The sequence below is a fragment of the Bos mutus genome, chromosome 1 (genome assembly GCF_027580195.1).
Source record: "Bos mutus isolate GX-2022 chromosome 1, NWIPB_WYAK_1.1, whole genome shotgun sequence".
NCBI classification, from domain to species: domain Eukaryota; kingdom Metazoa; phylum Chordata; class Mammalia; order Artiodactyla; family Bovidae; genus Bos; species Bos mutus.
Window position 1 is genome coordinate 94981665 of NC_091617.1, and position 21591 is coordinate 95003255.

General features: G+C 43.4%; 1 protein-coding gene across 9 annotated transcripts in view; it reads left to right on the forward strand.

Annotated features, from left to right (window-relative positions):
- Positions 1–21591, forward strand: part of TNIK (TRAF2 and NCK interacting kinase) — a 406980-nt gene that overhangs the window by 64220 nt on the left and 321169 nt on the right. For all 9 annotated transcript variants that reach the window (XM_070373248.1, XM_070373278.1, XM_005905573.3 and 6 more), the window contains exon 2: positions 21069–21134. In XM_070373248.1, coding sequence (XP_070229349.1) covers positions 21069–21134 — 66 coding nt within the window. The remainder of the gene's footprint in view (positions 1–21068; positions 21135–21591) is intronic.

Genomic DNA, 21591 nt, shown 5'->3' on the forward strand with positions numbered 1-21591 from the left:
TTATGTCTTAGAGCCCCAACCTTTTCAAGAGGATAGTGTCTCTAGTTAGTCATGTGTGTCAGTGGCAAGTCCCGCGTTATAAAGATGAGGCTCTAAACAGGCTTTTCAGCAGGGGTTGTGTGGTAAAGTGAGGTCTGCTGGCTTTCGCCAGCAAGCCAAGCGGTAACTGTACAAGGAGAAAATGAAAACCTGTCCTTGTGGTCAGGAGGGACAAGATGGTACTAAGAGATGAAAGCTTGCCATCTCTTGCCATCTCAGGCTTGCCAGCTCCACCCCGGCTCATATTTCCATTGAGTACTTTGGGGCCTACTCTTCTGCCATGACTCCTGATGAATAATGATATTACAGCCATTGCTTTTCTTCTCCTGGAGTTCAAGTTCTGAACTATTAAGCCACTTTAATTGTTCATTTCTCCCGCTGTAAACTTAACATTATTTCACTTACACCTAGAAGATGCAACTAGTGTAAGAACTAGTGTCTTCTTGCCAGGTCTAGAGTGAACTTCACATGCCTTAGTCTTAGTGGCTAGCATCTTTTAGTACTGCAGTGGCTTTGCATGTGTGCTAAGTTGCTTCAGTTGTGTCCACCTCTTTGCGACCCTGTGGGCTGTAGCCTGCCAGGCTCCTCTGTCCATAGGATTCTCCAGGCAGGAGTGCTGAAGTGGGTTGCCATTTCCTTCTCCAGGGGATCTTCCCAACCCAGGGATTGAACCCATGTCTCATGTCTCCTGCACTGGCAGATGAGTTCTTTACCACTAGCACCACCTGCGGAGAAGGCAATGGCACCCCACTCCAGTACTCTTGCCTGGACAATCCCATGGATGGAGGAGCCTGGTAGGCTGCAGTCCATGGGGTTGCTAGGAGTTGGACACGACTGAGCGACTTCTTTCACTTTTCACTTTCATGCATTGGAGAAGGAAATGGCAACCCACTCCAGTGTTCTTGCCTGGAGAATCCCAGGGATGGGGGAGCCTGGTGGGCTGCTGTCTATGGGGTTGCACAGAGTCCGACACGACTGAAGCAACTTAGTAGCAGCAGCAGCAGCAGCAGCAGCAGCACCTGAGAAGCCCACAGTGGCTTTGGTATGAGATGAATGAAATGGTTCTACTCAAGACGGAAAGTTTAATGATGTGTAGATTTTTCGGGTGTTATTTTAAATTCATTGCCTGACATAGTAATCAACTGCGCCAAATTCTATTTCTTTCTAGAAACATCTCCAGCCACGTATTTCCCCAAGATTCTTGTCTCAAAAAGCATTTGAATACAGTGGCTGAGAAGGGTGCATGTCAGGGAGGCTTGAAAGAACTATCCCTGGAGAGATTTGGAACAAGTGTGGGAGATGTGAGAGCTGATATCAGGTCATGAGGATGTGACCATAGGCTCATTTTAGATACTGGCAAACAGTATGTTAATGAAGTAGGTACTTTATCTGTAAATATTAAATACTTAGCATTGTGCTGTATGGTATGGTTAACTACTGAGTGGAATTCAGTAGTCGGGGTGAGAATTTCTGCATTGTAACAAGAGATGCTTACCTACTGGGTTTTAGTTAGCTCTAGTTTACCGATCTCTGAAGCACTGTTAGGACAGAGAACTGATAATTTAATTGTTGATGGTTGCTTGTATCTATTTCCTCATTCTTCGGAACTGAATCTGCCTTCTTAATTAAATTATGTAAGCCTTTTAATTGTGAAACATACTGAAAAGTGTATAGAACAAAAATGTTTAGCCCATTTAATAAGCACCAGCGTGACCATCTCTTTATTTGAGAATTAAAATCATTCTATTTGCCTTGCAGGAAACCTCACTGATCCAAAGAACAGGGGGAGGAGCAGGGGGCATTTTTATATTGGTGGAAAGTAAGACAATAATCTGTAGAGTCTTAATCCCTTTTAAGTTTAGATGACACCTGAGAAGTACTCGAATGGCAGTCTTAACACAGGTCATGGATTGCCAGCTGTGGTGGAGATGTCTGGTTGTAATTAGTCCGTGATCAGATGTGAATGGCACTTGACTGCAATGTCTTTTTTAAAACTAAGTATTCCTTTTATTATTTTAAAGATATATTACTTTCTTCAAACCTATTCTGTATGAGCAATAGAAAATTAAACTACTGTTCTGCTCTAACTTAAGTAATTGCAGGTTCTGAATGAATAGAGGTGAAATAAAGGGCATTTTCTCTATTAGAAATTTAGGGGTATGGGTGGTATAGGTGAATGATATACCTCTGACTATTTTTACCAAAACATCTCTCTAGGTGAAAAAGAGTAAATTTGAGTCCCTAGAGATACTGGTAGGGTACTGGTAGATACTGATGGGACTACCTTTTCAGGAAACCTGGAATTTACTAGAAGCTTTACTTTTAACATAGACATATACTTATCCATGCTTAATTTAATATATTAAATTCTTAGGTCCTCAAGGAAAAGTGGCTTTCCAGAAAGATACAGGGTATATAAGCGTGGATTCACAAATTCTCTGGTACCCAGCTGTGTACTCTTGAGGAATATATATCCTTATCTTAAGATATATAAAGCTTGCCTTATTTACTCTTGATTCCATCAATGAAAAAGTAAATTTTTTGCTATTCAGTCGCCAATTTGTGCCCAACTCTTTGCAGTCCCATAGATTGCAGCATACCAGGCTCCTCTGTCCCCCGTTATCTTCCAGAGTTTGCTCAAATTCATGTCTGTTGAGTCGGTGATGCTATCTAACCATCTCATCCTTTCCATCCCCTTCTTCTTCTGCCCTTGATCTTCCCTAGCATGATGGTCTTTTCCACCTCTTTGCATCAGGTGACCCCAGTACTGGAGCTTCAGCTTCAGCATCAGTCCTTCCAATGAGTATTCAGGGTTGATTTCCTTTAGGAGTGACTGGTTTGATCTCCTCGCTGTCCAAGGGACTCTGAAAAGTCTTCACCACCACAATTCAAAAGCCTCAATTCTTCTGCGCGAAGCCTTCTTTATGGTCCAACTCTCACATCCATACATGACTACTGGAAAATCCATAGCTTTGACTATACAGACCTTTGTCAACAAAGTGATGTCTCTACTATTTAATATACTGTCTAGGTTTGTCATGCTGCTGCTGCTAAGTCACTTCAGTCGTGTCCAACTCTGTGTTACCCCACAGATGGCAGCCCACCAGGGTCCCCCGTCCCTGGGATTCTCCAGGCAAGAACACTGGAGTGGGTTGCCATTTCCTTCTCCAATGCATGAAAGTGAAAAGTGAAAGTGAAGTTGCTCAGTTGTGTCCGACCTTCAGCGACCCCATGGACTGCAGCCCACTAGGCTCCTCGGTCCATGGGATTTTCCAGGCAGGAGTACTGGAGTGCGGTGCCATTGCCTTCTCCAGGTTTGTCATAGATTTCTTTTAATTTCATGGCTGCAGTCACCATCCGCAGTGATTTTGGAGTCTAAGAAAATAAAATCTGTCACTGTTTCCATTTTTTCCTGTTCTATTTGCCATGAAGTGAATGGACTGGATGCTATGATCTTAGTTTTTTTAATGCTGAGTTTTAAAAAAAGTGAAAGTTGCTCAGTCGTGTCTGACTGTTTGTGACCCCGTGAACTATACAATCTACAGAATTCTCCAGGCCAGAATACTGGAGTGGGTAGCCTTTCCTTTCTCTAGGGGATCTTCCCAACCAGAGATCAAACCCAAGTCTCCTGCATCTTCCCAACCCAGAGATCAAACCCAGGTCTCCCGCATTGTAGGTGGATTCTTTACCAGCTGAGCCATCAGGGAAGCCCAAGAATACTGAAGTGGGTAGCCTATCACTTCTCCAGTGGATCTTCCTAACCCAAGAATCAAACTGGGGTCTCCTGCATTGCAGGCGGATTCTTTACCAACTGAGCTATCGGGGAAGCCCTTTTAAGAAAAAGTAAATAACAGCTTTTACGTGCTATCTTATTGTCATATTGGTAAAATTTTTTACTTACCTAACCAATTTAAGTGCCCTCTGTGACATGGAAACTGTGTAAGCTGCCCAGAATGTTAATATGAAGAGAGCCCAGCCCGTGTTTTTGGGAAGAGGGAGCCTGGATGACTGGGAGAGATGAATGTAAATAAATTACTACAGCAGTGTAATTTATATATTTGTTCCTTTGTTGCCTGGGATAAATAAGCCTTCAGACATGACGTTTTGTTAAAAAAGTAATGATTTTATATTTGTTATCCCATGTGTGTCTGCCACTTTGCCCTGGCCACGTGGGCTCAGTGCCTGAAATCTGTTTGCTTCATGAAATGCTGATGGACCTAAGATTTCTAGAAATAATCTAAAGCTTGCTGAAGGAAGGTGCAGCCCTATTAGTGATGTTTTCAGGATTGGGTTATTTCTCACAGAAGTGATACATGCGATTAACATATATTCTTTTAAAATGATAGCATTGGGAAAGAAATTTCTCACCTCTGCCAGTCTCCTCCTGCTTATGCAAATCCTGTGTGTATTGCCAAGTCCAGCCCGATGCTCACCTCTTCTTTTCAGCTTTCCTTGACTGTGTCTGTGTCCATCTCCCACCCACCGATTAGAACATGGCTGCTCATCTCCATCTCATCTCGTTTTGTGAGTCAGGTTCTTGAGAAATGGATTCCGAGAAACGCTGCCTCCCTGTTCCTCAGACCCCATGGGCCCTCCAGTTTTAGGTCCCCCGCCTGGCAAACCAGAATCCTCAGGATTCCTGTAACTTCTTTCCTAGCATCTGAAGCTGAGATGGTCTGCTGCGAGCTCCTTCTCCTGGGGCTTACGATGGCACTCCGTAACCATGCCTTCCTGGGCATTTCCAAGCTGTGGGCACCCTCAGCCCTTACTTTACTATGCTCACTGCCTGACCAGGGAAAACCAACCCCACCCCCAAACCATTTACCTCTTTCCTCACTCCTTCCATTAAAACTCCACCCTCAAATCCTGGAAAATGGAACAGGCTGAACATTATTTTGCAGTGGCCCTAATGTGCCATTTTGTCCTTCAGGGGTGGCTACCCTTGAGCGTGGATTCAGGAGAAGAAAATTTGTGATGGACATGTTTTATTTTAGTACTAATTGATAACAACCCAGCTTCGCTCTGGCAAATTCTTCAATGCTTTTGTTTCATTTCAACTTTAGTACAACCCTGAGAGGCAGGCAGTAAAAGGATATTCTTATTTCAACTTTATAGGAGAACAAACCAAGTGTGAAGAGAATTTCAGTGGATTTGCTCAGTGTCAGAGAAAACTGTAAATGATGAATCAGATTGAGAACTATGATCTTCTAAATCACAGTCCTTTCATTTGTCTTCATTTTCTGTTTTTACTAATTAGACTTGCTCCTTGAAGGAAGCTTAGGCCATCATATATGGAGTCTCCATAGCACCACACAACTCAATTTTCATTCCATTTTATATTAGGGAATTTTCGTACATTAGTAAATTATTAAGCATTGGTATACTCTTATCATTAGTAATAGTTTCCTTATTTAGTGAGGATCTGTTATCATGTTCCTTACTGGGTATTTTCCATAAACTTTGCCTCATTCTCACCATAATTCTGCAAGGTGGATTTTATCAGTACTTTTGGAATATCAATCTTCACTTATACCTGGGATCTCACTAAAATGTTAGGTCTGATTCAGTAGTTCGAAGCAGAGCCCAAGATTCTGCATTTTTAACCCTACTAGGTGCTGTGGACCCTGCTGGTCTTGGACCACACTTTGAGTAGCATCTGGTTGATAGGTGAAGAAACTGTGGCTCAAAGAAGTTAAGTAATTTTTCGAAGATGATGCAAGTGGATGTGGCAAAGCCCCACTAAAACCCTGATCTGTTGGTACACAAACTGATACTCATCCTCCCATGTCACACTGCTGATGTGTCAGGCATCACTGTTAAACATCTTGGGAGATTCAGAGATAATGAAGACACAGACCTGGTTCCTGAAGAGCTGACTTATAGTGTAGTAAGACAGATACAATCAAGGCAGCTTTAATGTGGAAGTTATTCCAGTGCCATATAATGGAAGGACCTTAGGTGTGATACATAATTTAAGTTGGACCTCAAAGGATTGATAAGACTTAGACAGAGATGGGAACAAAGGGCTTTCCTGACAGCAAGAAAAAAGACACAGGATTTAAGAGCATCTTCTGGGCCTGGTGAGCAATTGGCTGTAGCTGATGCACGGAGAGGGGTTGACAGATATAACTTGGGGTTGGATGATGGAGTAGAATAGGCAGGAGAGCCACTGGGACGTGGAGGAGGGGTTTATGGTAGCACATTGTAGGTGCCCAGGAGATGGGACCTGATCAATTTAATGTGATCTAGTTGTTAGTAACCCATTGCCCATGCTATGCACTGACATTTCCATAGAATTGTGTGACCACTTACTCCACAATGTTGTTTGTATAGAGCCTGTGTTAATAAAATCTCTTTTCTGCTGGCAATAAAAGATATATTACTTTTCCCCCTCTTTCTGAATTTTTCCAGACTATGAAAATGCTGTTTTTCCACAGACCATAAACATTCTTCTTAAAAGAAGCATTGTTCCTTTGGTAGCAAGTTATAATGGGAAAAAGTGGAATAGAGGCAAAATTCAATCCTGGTTTGAATGGAGACCAGTTTTTCTTTGTGTGAATAACCAGCATTCCAGTCAGGTTGCCACGGTGATGCCAGGATTATAACTGCTCATGCCAGCAGTCAGAGAATGTTGCCCAATTAGTTATTCTCAGCTGCTAGGTGGCCTTAACAGTGGCTCAGAAAGCAAGTTTTGAGTGTAAAGGCATTTGAATGAGCAGTCAGAGGCCCTGCAGTTCTGCTGTCCTCAGCGTGGTACCAGGACTGTAAGCCGCAGCATGCCATGGTTTGGTCCATACAGGATGTGGTCAGCCACATGAGAGAGCAAACGCCATTTTTTAAAATTTGGTTCCCCCACCTCCTCCTTGGTAACAAAGGGTGCCTGGAGTTCCTGTGTTGCCAGTCAACTTTGTAAGGTTTTTAGTGTTCCGAGGGCTGCCTGCAGATGTTCCGGGGTTGGAGACAGTGGGGTGGGTTGGAGACAGTACAAAACAACGCATGTTTTGGCACTGGACACTAATTGTATATAGGTTACACTTTTAGCCTTAATTTTTTTTCTTATGAACAATCTACTTTACAGGATCAATGCAGAAACCAAATAAAATAATTTTTGCAAAATGCCCCGCACAATGTCTGAGGCATGGGAGATACCTAGTAAAAAGTGACTCTTCTCGGATATTGTTTCGGAAATCATAAAGCATTATACAGTGAGATTATCATCATCATCATCTTTGGGTCATTTCTATCAGTCAGGACAAGCTAAGATGTGCTGTGATAACTAATAATCTTAGAGACTTCATACAGCTCAAGTTTGTTTCTTACCATGCCCCGTGTCCAGAACCCATCAGGAGAGGGCTCTGTTCATCAGCTACCCAAGGATACAGACTAATGGAGGCTTCATGTCCACATAGGATTCCATAGTCACCATATATTTTGACACTAACGATCAAATATTCCATCTGAAAGTGGCACATCACTTCCACTCACATTGCATTGGCCGGAGCAAATCATGTGGCCACACTCAACATAAAGAGGGGTGAACAAGTGCTATCTTATAACATACCAGCAGAAGGAGAACAGGACTATCTGTTGAACAACTGTAATGCCTGTGACCTCTACCAAAGCAAAGGCTGTTGGAAAAGAGGACTTTAAAGAAGGACTGTTAGTTAAACATAAATAAATAAAAATACCTGAACAGTAAACTTCAAAGTAAATGAATTAGAATTCAGCTGTATTGAACAGAAAATCCTAAATATTAGAGGGTTAAGGAAGATAGAAGTTTATTTCTCACTCAATTTAAATTGATGTCCAGATATAGACAGTCCAGTGGTATACGGTGGCCATCAGAGGCTTAGAATCATGTTATTGTTCTGCCAACCTAGCCTGAGGCTTTCATTCTGAAATTCACCTGGGGTCAGAAATGGTTTCAAGGTTCCAGCAATCACATCTACATTCCAGGGAGCCAGATTGAGGAGAGTGGAGGACAATAGAGTGTTTCTGTCAAATAGGTCAACTCCATTTGAGCAACCCTTCTGAAAGTCCCACACAATAATTCTGCTTGCACATCATTGACCAGAACTTAGTTCCATATTCACCCCTAGCTTCAAAGAATCTAGGACATGTAGTTTTTGATCTGGGTACATTGTCTTCCAGATAAAATTGGGATTTTTTTTTGTTGTTGTTACTAAAGACCAATGGGAGAACAGATATTGCATGGCTTTGAACAGTCTCTGCTGTAGTAACTTAAGATGCAAACTTTGGTTAAGCATGGATGAGAAGGGAAAGATTGCTCTGTATGCTATCACTTTCTAACCTGTGCTCCACCGAACACCAGTGCTTAGAGAGACAACAGTGTCCCTTAAAAGGTGTTCTACAGCCAGACAGGTTTGCCAGTGCGGAAAGCTTCACCCTCTCTTGGAGATTCTCAGTACATAGTAATACATTAAAGGCTCTGAGAGGCCCTGCAATAAAGAAGAGCTCAGTTGCTAATCTTTTAAACTCAGTATGCCTAAACTTCTTTGACAATGGAAATTCAGCACTTTTGGAAGCCTGGCGGGACACGAAGAAGTTTAGCTTGAGCTTCTTAGATTTGTTAAAAAACAAAAACAAAGACTCTTTAGATCCTTGAAAAGATGGTCTAAAGTCCCCATTCCAAAAAGTATCTGCCATGTAAAACAAACAAACGAAGTAGTATATCCTGAGTGCTAGCCTGGCCATAGGGACACAAACCTTGAAGTAAAAAAATAGATCCCTTGTCAGAAACAGTGTGTGTAAGCATTGGCATTAATCAGCCATTGGTGCCATTCGTGGTGATGGATCAAGTGATGAACGGGGAGGGGCTCTGCCTGCTGCCAGATGACAGACTGCTGCCCAGGTTGATACTCAGGGGCTCTTGACAGTTTCTCCATGGCTCTTGGCTGTGCTGCTGCCCTCTGCAAGTGAGAGTCGTAGGGGATCGAGCCAGCTAACATTAACCTCCTCATCCCACAGAGAGAGCCTGTTGTCCACTGCAGGATTGCTGTAGGTGTGGGGAGAAAGCCTGGAAATGCTTGCAAGCACATGTGTGTCCTTGGTCTATTGTAAGCAGGTGGTTAACCTTTGGGGGACAGGGTTAAGGCTCTTTTTTTTTTTTTTTTTCAAAATGGAACCTTAGATGGTTTCCTAATCTTTCTTACTTAATTCTTTAGGCAATCAGTTCTTGTCTTTAAAGTCCATCAGCTGCAAATGCTATCCTTTTTCTTCATCTGAGCATCTTTGAAAAGGCAAAATGCCAAAATCTTTGCTAGTCTGGTTCCCATCATTTCGACCTCATGTTGCTGGAAATACTGGAAAGTTACCTTGTCCTGACAGGCCTAGAGACATCCCACGTTTGTGTATCTCTGAACTGATACATTTCCCCGAACTGCTGTATAATCTCTGCAACAACCTGACATCAGGAAGGAAGGGGGATGGGTGGGAGGGCTTTATGTGCGTATTGATCTTTAGAATGACTTGACATGTTTGAGCTGGAGTGACTGTGGGAGATTTGAGGGAAGTTCTGGAAGGTGGACATCGATCGCTTCTTGTCCAAAACCTGTGTCATGACCTAGTATTCTGGAGAATTCTCTCAGTCTACTTCGTGGAGTTAGTGTGCCTTTCCCTGACTGCAGTTGTATGGGAAATTGTCCCTGAAGAGAGTGGTCGGTTCTGTTTAGTCCACACGTGCACAGGCAGGTTTGTGGCCACGGCTTGGGGACTCCAGCTCAGGAAGGTTGAGACGGGCTGGCTGGTGAATTCTAACAGTTGACAAAGGATTTAAATACCTGTGTCCTCAGATCAAACTAAATAGCCAAGTTAATGTTGTAAGTCCTTCTCAGGTTGCTCATTTTAAAATTTTAATTTTCTAATCATCTAGGCCCATTTTCCCAATGTAAGCCAGAAAACAGCAATTAACAATTATGCAGAAATCTTTTTTTTTCTCCTGTAAGGAAACACACTTGACCCTTGGACAACACGGGTTTTAACTGCAGAGGTCTGCTTATAAACACGTTTTTTTTCAATAAATACCTACTACAGTTCTACACCATCCATGAATCCACTGATGCTGAACTGTGGAAACAGAGGGCCAAATGTAAAGTCATACACAGATTTTCAGCCCCCCAACCCCTGTGTTGTTCAAGGGTCAGCTGTAATTTGGAACTAAGCTAAATGTGAGTGTGAATATAGTCTGTGAACTGAGAAAAAAATATTTTGAAAAATCCCTTTCAAATCCCTTTCAATCTATGTTAATATATACTTGTGAACTACTGACTTGATTGTCTCAGTGATATCAACTTGGCAACGTGTGATAAATCTTGCTGCATTGTTTCTGGGTATGAAATAAATTCACTTCTCAACTCAAGTACCTGAAATGTACAACTGAAAGCTAGTGGCTACATCCTCCTTACCTTCCTCAAAGTTCCTGCTCGCTTGCCTTCCAGGCCCACTTTTTGAAAGACAGTGAGTGATTACTTTGGTTTATCAAAGGATTTTATTGTGCAGAGAATGACTAGAAGTCAAAGGACTTGGACTCTTGACCTAAATCTGCTACTAACTAGCTGAGACCTTGGACATGCCACTTCAGTTCTTTCTGTTGGAAAAACCTATGATTTTATGAGTATATAGGAGCTGCCTTGGAATCACTTTGTTCTGGAAAAAATGAGGAGAGGGATTTTATTGGTACAGTCTCAGAAACCCCTACTCCAAATGTCAGAGATCTTATCATACTATGGCTTTTGGTGGTAGAATTGGTGATGTGGGGACCTAATTCATCCAGCAACTGTTAATATATTGTCTGTAATGTCCCAGTCACTTATCTAGGTGGTAGGGACACTGCAGTGAACAAAACCAGTATGATTCTTTCCTTCTTAGATTTTGCATTCTAGGAAAATGATTATTAAAAACACTTCTGAGTGCTTGGAATATGCCAGTCACTGCTTGAAATGTTTTCTGTATATTTTGTAATAATCCTACTGCTGTCATCACTATTGTACAGTTGAGGAATCTGAGGCACAGAGAAATTAAATGATATGTTTAAGGTCACAGAGCTAGGAAAAGGTGAAGGTGGGATCAGAATCAGGCTTTGTGGTTACAGTTTATGGTCTTAACTACTATGGTTTATTGCCTCTCACTGTCAATTACTTTGTTCACTTCAAGTAGTCAGTATTCTTTGTAGCTCAATCATCCCCTGCCTCTGCTGCTGACAATGCTGTCATCTTGGGCAGCTTTTAATGGTACCAGTGCCAACGGCAATGATAGTAGTAGCTTCTTTTTATTAAGAACTGCCATGTGTTGTGGGCATTGGTACCGTGTGTCCCAGATGGCACTACTGGTAAAGAACCCGTCTGCTGATGTAGGAGACATAAGAGATGTGGGTTCGATCCCTGGGTCAGGAAGATCCCCTGGAGGAGGACATGGCAACCCACTCCAGTACTCTTGCCTGAAGAATCCCATGGATGGAGGAGCCTGGCGGGCTACAGTCCACGGGTCACAAAGAGTCGGACATGACTGACGCAACTTACCGCGCATGCATGCACTGTACGTTGTGCTAAATGCTTTTCTCATCCTCAGAACAGTCCTCATGGGGGCTATTTTTTATCCTCCCTTTACAGTCTGGTCTTGGCTGCTGTCTCTACCACAAACTATTTAACCTTGAGCAACTTACCTAATTCTTAAAGCCTTTGTTTCATCACTGGAAAACTGGGGTTAGTAATATCTACTTGCTACAGTCGCTATGAAGATTAAATAGGAAAATGTATATAAAGCATTTAGGCCATTGTCTATCCCAGGGACAGCGATAATGGCTGTTATAGCTTAGGTCTCACTCCTATTAATCTGAGGAGCTGGGGTTCAGATTTCATTCTCAAGGCTGCTTTCTTGGGGACAGGCTGGAGCTGCTGAGTCCTGCTTGGAGCGGGGCAGCAGTGGCAGGCATGGGGGAAGCCGGTAAACTGCCTCTGGCTGCCGAGCAGCAGGTGGACCTGGGACCGGAACAGGAAGTGGAGAGGCTCTGGTCCACCTTCCCAAGGGCTAGCAGCTACCACCATCGAGGACAGTGTCCCTTGAGGTCTGCCTGGGGCCATGTCCAAACACCAATACCATCTAGCCAAGCGCAGCTATAGGGCAGCTGGCATCATCGACTCGGCCTGCCCCAGCACCACCCTTCCCACAGGACAACCAGGGACACGTGCGGCTCAGGAGGTGCCCAGCTTGAATGGGACACAGCCTTGCAAAGACCACAGGCCAAGCGGGATTATCCCATTTTACAGATGGGTAAACCAGAATATGAGCAGTCACATAACTCTAGCGGAGCAGAATCTTGACTTGAAACCTAACTTTTTTACACCAACCCTCTGGTAGCTCTGCATAGTTTATATAGATGATCAAGTGAGAAAATTCAGCAACCAGTGTTTTATGTTATTTTATATATATATATATATAATTTTTTAACCTGAATTATCTATTGCATTTGAGAGGCATGTCTTGGGCAGGATGTTAGTGAAGAGATCTGAACTATATTGTAGGTCTTCCAGGAATATACTCTGGGAGCTCCTTGTCTTTTTCCTGCATGTCACTTGTCATCTTAATTTAATGACTGTGTGTGTGTAGTTAATGTGCTCATGTCTACTCCTTCATCAGACCGGAAGCATCAAGAGGCAGGGCCAGCATACCACCTGCTTCCACTTCTGACATTAGGTGGGTGTGGAGGGTGTGGCTTCCCCGGTGCCCCTAGTGGTAAAGAACCGGTCTGTCAATGCAAGAGACGCCAGAGATGTGGGTTAGTTCGCTGGGTTTGGGAAGATCCTCTGGAGTAGGAAATGGCAACCCATTCCAGTATTCTTGCCTGGAAAATTCCATGGACAGAGGATCCTGGTGGGCTATAACCCACGGGGGTCACAAAGAGTTGGACACAACTAAGCATGCTCGTATTGCACTGGAGGCTTGTACCTAGGAACTGAATGGACCTCATCGTGGAAGGCAAGACCTTTGGCTTCTCAGACCCTCACATTAGAAGAGACAGTCAGTGAAAAATGATGGGAGGGACCTTGTCCGGCTGCCTGCGCATCACAGACTAGGATTGGGGGTGCCGGGTGCATCAGCACAGTGATTCCCAGTTCTCTGCTTACTTTGGAATAATGACGGTGTTGAGAAGCCTGAAGGCTCAAGATAAATATGGAGAGTTCTCCTACTGTTCCTGTTTTCTTTGTTCTGTTTTGCTTTTGTAAGCATATGCTTGTCAGTTAGGGCTGGAACCGAACAAAACAGCTGCTAAATATGGTTCTAAGAGAAATAACATTTTGGTCTTTTAGTTTAGAGTAAGCACAGTCTTTTGACAGATGTCAGTGGGGAATCTGGGGGTAGACAGTTATTCTAGGAGCCCTATCAGTCGTCCGTATTCTGTGGGGGTTTATTTCACCCTGCCACAGAACTGGTGACCTCAAGTGAGAGACCAGTCACAGAATGGCTGTGAGAGAAGTTTGGGAGAAGGGTTATCTAGAATCTATTGCATGCTCCCAATTTCTCTGTTGATTTCATTTTCAGAGGAGGGGGAAAGACTGGGAAGAATATGCATGATCTTTTATGATGCTAAGGAAGTAGCCATTCCTAGTTATATATTTAGGTTTGCCTTTTCCAGTCTTTGGGATTTAGTCCATATATGTTATTTAGTGTTCCAATAAATCCAATGTCATTCAGGGGACCTGGGAGAATTAATGTATAACTCAGTGACTGGGAGTATTAACTCCTAGATCTTAAATCACTCCACCCTGCTGAGAAGTCAGACTCGAGCCTGTCAATGCCACCTGAATTTCATCAGCTGATAGCTGAGAAAATTTTATTCCAGCATCCCAGGAAACCTCAAAATTGAATATGTCTTCCCAAGTATCTCGCTAATTTCTAAAGAGACCCTTTTTTGTCCATAAATATCTGACCTGGTTTGTTATGCACCTGGTAGTCTGGTTAACAAACAATTGGTTTTCTTTTACTGGCTTAATAGTTGAAAATATTTGATACATAGACTGAATTTTCCTGTGGCATATTCCTTGTATATTAAATGAACTCTTTTTAAAGAGGAAAAGAAAGGAAGGAAAAGAGGTTAATATTTATTAACATCTTATTTAGGCCCTAAATTAGTCTGGACACCTTCACAGTCTTCATAGTACAACCCTGTCTGGGAGATACTATTGTTTCCATTTTACAGATGGAGAAACTGAGACAGAGGGCAGTTTTGAAACTTGCCGTCTAGCAAGTTTTAAATCAAGGGCTGGGAACTCAGATTCCATGAAGTAGCTGGGGTACTGACTGGTGAAGAGCCCAGGGAGTCTGACCAGTCACCCATCAATGGTACAACCTTGACTTAATGCTTTCTCTTTCCGTGCCTCAGTTTCCTCCTTTGAAACCAAAGACAGCAACAGCACTCACTTGATAGAGTTGTGATAATGAAATAACCTATTCATGGAAAATGCTTAGAATAGTACCTGGCACATAAGTGCTCATAAAATGTTAGTGATTATTGTGATTTTTATTATTATGACTAACCAAATTTGCCTTCATTAGTACTTGCTGAAAAGTTACATTTTCTTTCATGGAACAGCTTGTCTTTTGATATGTTGTTCTATTTCATTATGAAATAATGCAAACTACTCTACCTTAGAATTAAATTTTCTTTTCAGCCTTGCAGCAAAGGTTACAATATGAATAAAGGCATGTGTAGCCAACAGAGATTCCTAGATTCCTGACTTCGGTAAATGTCAACATGTGCTCTTTTCTCCTTGGTATACGTAACCTTCTTTCATGCTGCCCATCCCGGCTTTACGAGCGGCTAAGCAAATACGAGAGAAGAATTAAGCTGATTCTTGCCTCTTACCTTTCCTGTCTTTGTAACATGATCATTAGGCACAGTCTTCTGCTTGTTGCATTGTATATGGTCACTTCCTGACAAGCTGTTTTCTCCACTCACCTGAGGCACAGCTTACACCATTGGGCCTTATAATTTTCCTTAGAGCTGGGAATACCATAGGAGCTTATGCATGTGATGTGTGCATGCTCAGTCTCTCAGTTGTATCTGACTCTGTGATCCCATGGACTTCTCTGTCCATAGGATTTTCCAGGCAAGAATACTGGAGTGGGTCGCCATTTCCTTCTCCAGGGGATCTTCCTAATCCAGGGATCGAACCTGCATGTCTTGTGTCTCTTGCATTGGCAGGCGGATTTTTTACCACTGTGCCATCTGGGAAGCCATACATGTGACAGTTTTGTGCAATTGGGAACTGGGTCAGGGTGTTGCGGAAGGGACAGTGTCTGGGACAGCTTTGTCTAGATGGAAAAAGAAACAAGGTAAATTTGTTAGACCTTTGGCTCTGCATTCTGATCCCCCCCCTTTTTTTTTTAGCTTTTTATTTTGTATTGGAGTATAGCTGATTACCAATGCACAGCAGAGCAACTCAGCGATACATATACATGATCCCATTTTTTGCAACTTCCTTTCCTCATGTTGTGGAGCATGGGGAGTGGGACATCAGTCTTATTGGGAAAAGAGTTTTGTCTACCAGCTGTGTGTTGGACGCCATGCTAAGTGCTGGGAAACACTGAGATAAATACGCTCCAGAGCCTGCTCTCAGGCCATTTGTAATGCATCAAGGGGGAGAAATGGAAGAGGAGAGCACACTGTATGAGAGGGGTTATCATGGAGTCGTGCACAGCGTGCTGTGGGTGCAGAGAGGTGGGGCACTAATTAGAGACAGGTTACAGAGGAGGTGTGATGCTGGACCTTCAAGGATGGGCTTGCCTCAAAGAGAATGGTAGAAGGAATAACCTTGGCAGGCAGAAGGATGTAACACGAGGCTGCGACTGAAGGCTGGGCCTCAGAATGACAGATTCTTTACTTCCAATTTGAATTACGTTGTATAGGACTTTAAACTGTGGTATGTTGTGTTTAGAAATGTCTATTTTAGGAAGATGGGTGTGAGATATTGAAAGGAAGAGAGAATTGATTGAAAGTAAATAATCCCAGCAAAAGAGGGTGAGCCCCGTTGTATGAATGGATTGGAATAGGTGGATATAGTGGACTTTGGGACATGAAATCATGAGCACTTAGTGCAAAACATGAGTATGGAACCCTGGGGTTGGCCAACCTTTAAGGGATAGGCAGAAGAAATAAAAATCTCTTTGAGAGACTGAGTAGTGTGATGGAAGAGGATGGAGAGCATGGATTCCAACAAGAGTGGTGACGCTCAGCAGTGTCCGTGCCTCATAGGGAACAACCAGGACAGGCTGAGAAGAGACCGTTGCAAACAAGAGATCCAGGTTGCTGTTGAGCCATGGGAGAAATGACTTTAGAGTCCTGCAAGAATGGAGAACACAGCTGAACACTTACAGTGTTCAAGCTATACCATGATTGCCAGGCAAAGTCTCTAACATTTATATGCATTTGTGTAAGGGAATATGCACAGACATCCAGCTACCCAGGCTCTTGGATTCAGGGAGAAGGGTGGAGGAATCTTAGTGTCAGCTCTCAGTTCAGGTGTTCCTGAACAGTAGCTCTGCCTGTGCTCTCTAGGGTCTCAGAGAGCCGATTTCTTTCCAAACACCATCATGACTCTGTGCTATTCTGTCTTATTACTGTGAGCATACTGGAGTAGGTAGATGCCTGGAGACTTTGCTTTCAATTGCAAGTGAAAGTGAAAGCGTTAGTCGCTTACGTGTCCCACTCTTTGTGACCTTATGGACTGTAACCCACCAGGCTCCTCTGTCCATGGAATTCTCCAGGCAAGAATACTGAAGTGGGTTGCCATTTCCTTCTCCAGGGGATTTTCCCGACCCAGAGGTTGAACCCAGCCAGGTCTCCTGCATTGTAGGCAGATTCTTTACCGTGTGAGGCACAGGGAAAGCCTCATTTCTAGCCACAATGCTTACAGTGCTCTCTCCACTACTGAGGCACTCACTGTCCACCTGTTGGGAGTGTAGGTGGCTAGCGATACTGGGAATTGTTCTCGGCTGAAAGAATATCCCTTCACCCAAGATCATCACCTCTGGGACTGGGCTGGGGTCAGCCTGTATGTAATGACTGGTCATTGGAGGTGAGGCAGAGATCCCCTTGCCTCAAGGTAGGGTGATCCTGAAGAGTCATCCGGCTTCAGACCACCTGTGGGAGCAGATGGACTCTGTATTTCCTCCCCATTGCTCTAGTTCCTTCATCTGCTCAGTGCAGACCCTCTTCACTCACTCCCCACTGGTGTTGATTCTGAGGCACACCCTGACTAACTCCCTCTGTGTAAATCTCAGCCATTCTCAGAGTCTGTTTCCTGGGGAACCACCCTAACTTGATGATTGTTTCCAGTTTAGTTGCCTACCCAAGATGAGTTGCCATCAAACTCTGTAGTCCCTCTGACCTTTGCTTCTAAGCCCCCTGAGTGTGTCCAGCCTCTCTCTGAGCTGCTGGAATGAGAGTCCTGGCATTGAGTCTTCTTGAATCTGATTGGCAGGGCCACATGCCTGTGAGTGAACTATTTGAGGAGGGGAAGGAACCTAGAAGTCGGCTGCTTCACTCCTCCTGAGATCTCCCCTTTAAACCCCAGTCCCAATGAGAGGTTTGTGAGGTAGGGTGACCCCTTGGTGTAGAAGGGTGTCCCTACTCTGCACCCTGTTTTTGCTTCTGCCTCCCCTTCCACAACCCTCCCCTGCTTCCCAGGCTCCTTAAGGCAGTTAGTAGTCCCATGGACGGAGGAGCCTGGAAGGCTGCAGTCCATGGGGTCGCTGAGGGTCAGACACGACTGAACGACTTCACTTTCACTTTTCACTTTCATGCATTGGAGAAGGAAATGGCAACCCACTCCAGTGTTCTTGCCTGGAGAATCCCAGGGACGGGGGAGCCTGGTGGGCTGCCGTCTATGGGGTCGCACAGAGTCGGACACGACTGAAGCGACTTAGCAGCAGCCTCAGCAGCAGTCGCCGTCCTACATCTTGGGGCTTCCCTTGATATCTCAGTTGGTAAAGAATCCACCTGCAATGCAGGAGACCTTGGTTCAATTCCTGGGTCAAGAAGATCATGTCTACCTTGTAGAATTCTTGCCAGGGTTACAGATAATACATATAAGTGTGTTTAGCACATAGTAGGGGCTCAATAAATGAATGCATTCATTCATTCACTTACTCATTCAACACTTACTGAGGATAGGCTACCCACTCCAGTATTCTTGGGCTTCCCTTGTGGCTCAGCTGGTAAAGAATCCACCTGCAATGCGGGAGACCTGGGTTCAATCCCTGGGTTGGGAAGATCTCCTGGAGAAGGGAAAGGCTACCCACTCCAGTATTCTGGCCTGGGAATTCCATGCACTGTATGGGGTTGCAAAGAGTCAGACATGACTGAGTGGCTTTCACTTTCCCTTTCATCCTACATCTCCTTTCTTTCGTTCATTTTTTTTTTTTTTTTTTTTACAAGAAAAATGAACGTTGAAAACACAGTCGAGGTATTTCAAGCAAATGTAGAACCTCTCTTGAAATTTGTTGCAGAAACACCACTGAGCAAACAAACTACTAGGAAGCACAGCTTAGAAACAAACAGCAGCTGCCACCGTTTGTGGGCTTCTCTCCCCCCCACCTCCCTCACCCCAATTTTCCTCACTTCTTTCTAACTCCGTTTGTAATAAAACCTACTGCTCTAATGGTCTAGTAGTTTAACAAACACAATTTTTCTTTCCCATCTTGAGGCGCCTCCCGGGTGGCCTTGACAGTGACTTTTAGCTCTGGGATCACCATGCTCAGAGCTCTAGGCCCTTTCACCACTTTGTCCTGTCTTATGGTTCTGTCTGGGACTTTGTCCACACCTCCCTGACCAAGTGAGGCAGAGATGGAATTTCTGGACTTCTCCATCAGTCTGGAGTGGGGTTTCTTGCCTTCCTGGCTTTATAACAATGGATAATGCTAATTCCAGTTTTGTGAGTGACTAAGTGCTTCAACTGTTCTTTGTCTTACTATTTTTCTCAACTTGTTTTCTATGTGGGATTTTTTTTAATGCATGCTTTAAAAGAATATTTCTATTTATATATCTGACTGGGTCTTAGTTGTGGCACATGGGATCTTCAATCTTCGCTGTGGCATGTAGGGTCTTTAGTTGAGGCTCTTGAGATCTTTTATTTACTTTTTTTTTTTTTTATTATTTATTTGGCTGTGCTGGGTCTTAGTTGTGACATGGGAGATCTTTTAGTCGGGGCAGGTGAGCTCTTAGTTGCAGCACATGGGACCCAGTTCCTTGACCAAGGATCGAACCCGGGGCCACTGCATTGGGAGCGTAGAGTCTTAGCCACTGAACCACGAGTAAAGTCCCTCTATGAGGGATCTTTGAAGGCACATCGTAAAGCGCTTTTCTTGGGCCTGACTTAATAAAAGCTGTCACTTTAATGAGCTCTAATTTGTCACATTCAACTCATTTATCTTCTTCTCCATGAATATAAGCACTTCTCCCTTTAAATGTTATAGAGGTGTGGGATTCCTCAGCTTAAAAACGATTCCTATTAGATTGGTGACTCCGGGCAGGTGGGTGCTAAGCCCTCACCTGCTCTTTCCCAGGACTCTCCTGGGTAGATGTCATCCCCGTTTTATCTGCACAGAGACTGAATCATTCTTCCAGAGGGTCCTGGATTCAGGCAGCCACACCAGACAGAGCTGGTGTTCAGCCCAGGTCTGTCTGAACCTAAAATCCAAAAAGGTCTGTCTAAAAACCTAAAGGTCTGTCTGATTTCCCCTCTGCCACTCAGTCACTGCCTTGCCATTTGGCAGTGTTCCGAAAACCTGTTGACTGGAGATGGGAAATGCTTTCCAGGTCAGAGGCTGAAGGCTTTTTCATTTGTCCCTCAGTGTTTGTCATTGTTGTTTTGTTTAATGTGTGTGTGTTTTTTAGGTGAGTTAATGCCTAACATTTAAAAATGAGGAGATCTCACATTATGCAAAATGTTCAATTTCATTTCATTTTAGACCTGGTAAGACTGTGCTCATAGGTTGAAGCAACAGCTATTGGTTCCACCTAGGCACCCCCCTCCACCTACAAAGGAGATGTGACTTCCTCAGTTTGCCAAAGGCCTCCGTGGCCCACCGCACTCTTCTCTGTTACTTGCTTGCCCTCTGTGGACATGTGCGTTTGTGATTCCTGATCTAGGCCTTTAAAGAAATCATTTCCCTCCAAGTAGGAATCAGAAGAGATCAAAGTCACTTTTTGCCTGTGAATTGAGTTTTATAAGCTTTGATTTTTCTTTTTGACTTTTGGGGTTGGTAGTTCAGGAATAATAGACACAATTATTGGATATTTACTGAGCACGGGAACATTTAGGTGACTCTCAGGATTAGCAGACACCTGTTCATGGATAAGAATGTGCGTCATTCTCCAGTTTCCTTTGCATTCTGGGTCCTGCCAGGACCCTCCCAGTCCTGCAAGAACTGGAGGCTGTCTGCAAAAGTGTGTTTTGCAGAGGCAGCATTGTCGGGAAGGGAGATGAATTCAGAGGAATACCTTCTGAGAGGAAGTTAGGTGGATTCCATTTTCTCTTGAAAACCGTTGACCAGCGCCGGAAGATTGCCCCATGGTATAGTAGCGCTCCTCTCTCAACTGCCAGCGTTCTCTGCAGCCAGCAGATCAGAAATGTCAAACAGAAAGATCTTAAAAATTAGAAACCCCTTAAATTGATGTGTCTTTCATTCTATGCCAATGTACCTACAAGTGTGTTTCCATTTGACAGTACGAAATGGGTTAATTCTTTTTTTTTTTTATTGTTTCCATGAAAGTCTTGTCTCCTTTTGTCTGATTTAAACACATCTCATAGAAGTGTAAAATAGAAACAAATGGATTTTGTCTCATTTCATAGCTGCAGCTGAATTAAATTTTAATACTCTTTAATATTAACATTAGAGAGCCTCCCCAAAGCTGTTATTTATTTGCTAATTTTAAATGTGCATTTGCTTTTGATTAAGACAACAGCTAGAGTATTGTTTTGAATTTTTATTGCTTATTTCTTTTCTTTCAGGACCCCGCAGGAATCTTTGAATTGGTGGAACTTGTTGGCAACGGAACATATGGACAAGTATATAAGGTAAGTTCATTGAGCTTGAACATGGCTCGTGTGTGGTTTCGGTTCATGAATGCTGAATAGCAGTACTGTCTTTTCTCATACATGTCTCATAACAGATTTAAAATGAAATAATATACTTGTTAATTGACTCTCCATCTTTTTAAATGAATCTGTAGTCCCATTGCCTAAACTGGATTCCTAAACTTTGGGCATTTCCATTCATTATATGTTACAGAGCTTATATCTGACGTGTGAATTCTAACGGTACATATTTGAACCTCTCTGAAGTGTTTAGTTTCGTTAATCGCTGCCAGAACTGGTTTTTAAAGGCGCAAATGATGCTATTTACTTTAGAAATTTAAACTGTTAAAGTATAGCAGCTGGAAAAGGAGATTTGCTACTGGCCTAGGGCATGAGTTAAATGAGTTTGTGAACAGTGTTTGGAGAACACTGGCTGCCTCACAAAGGCAGGACTAAT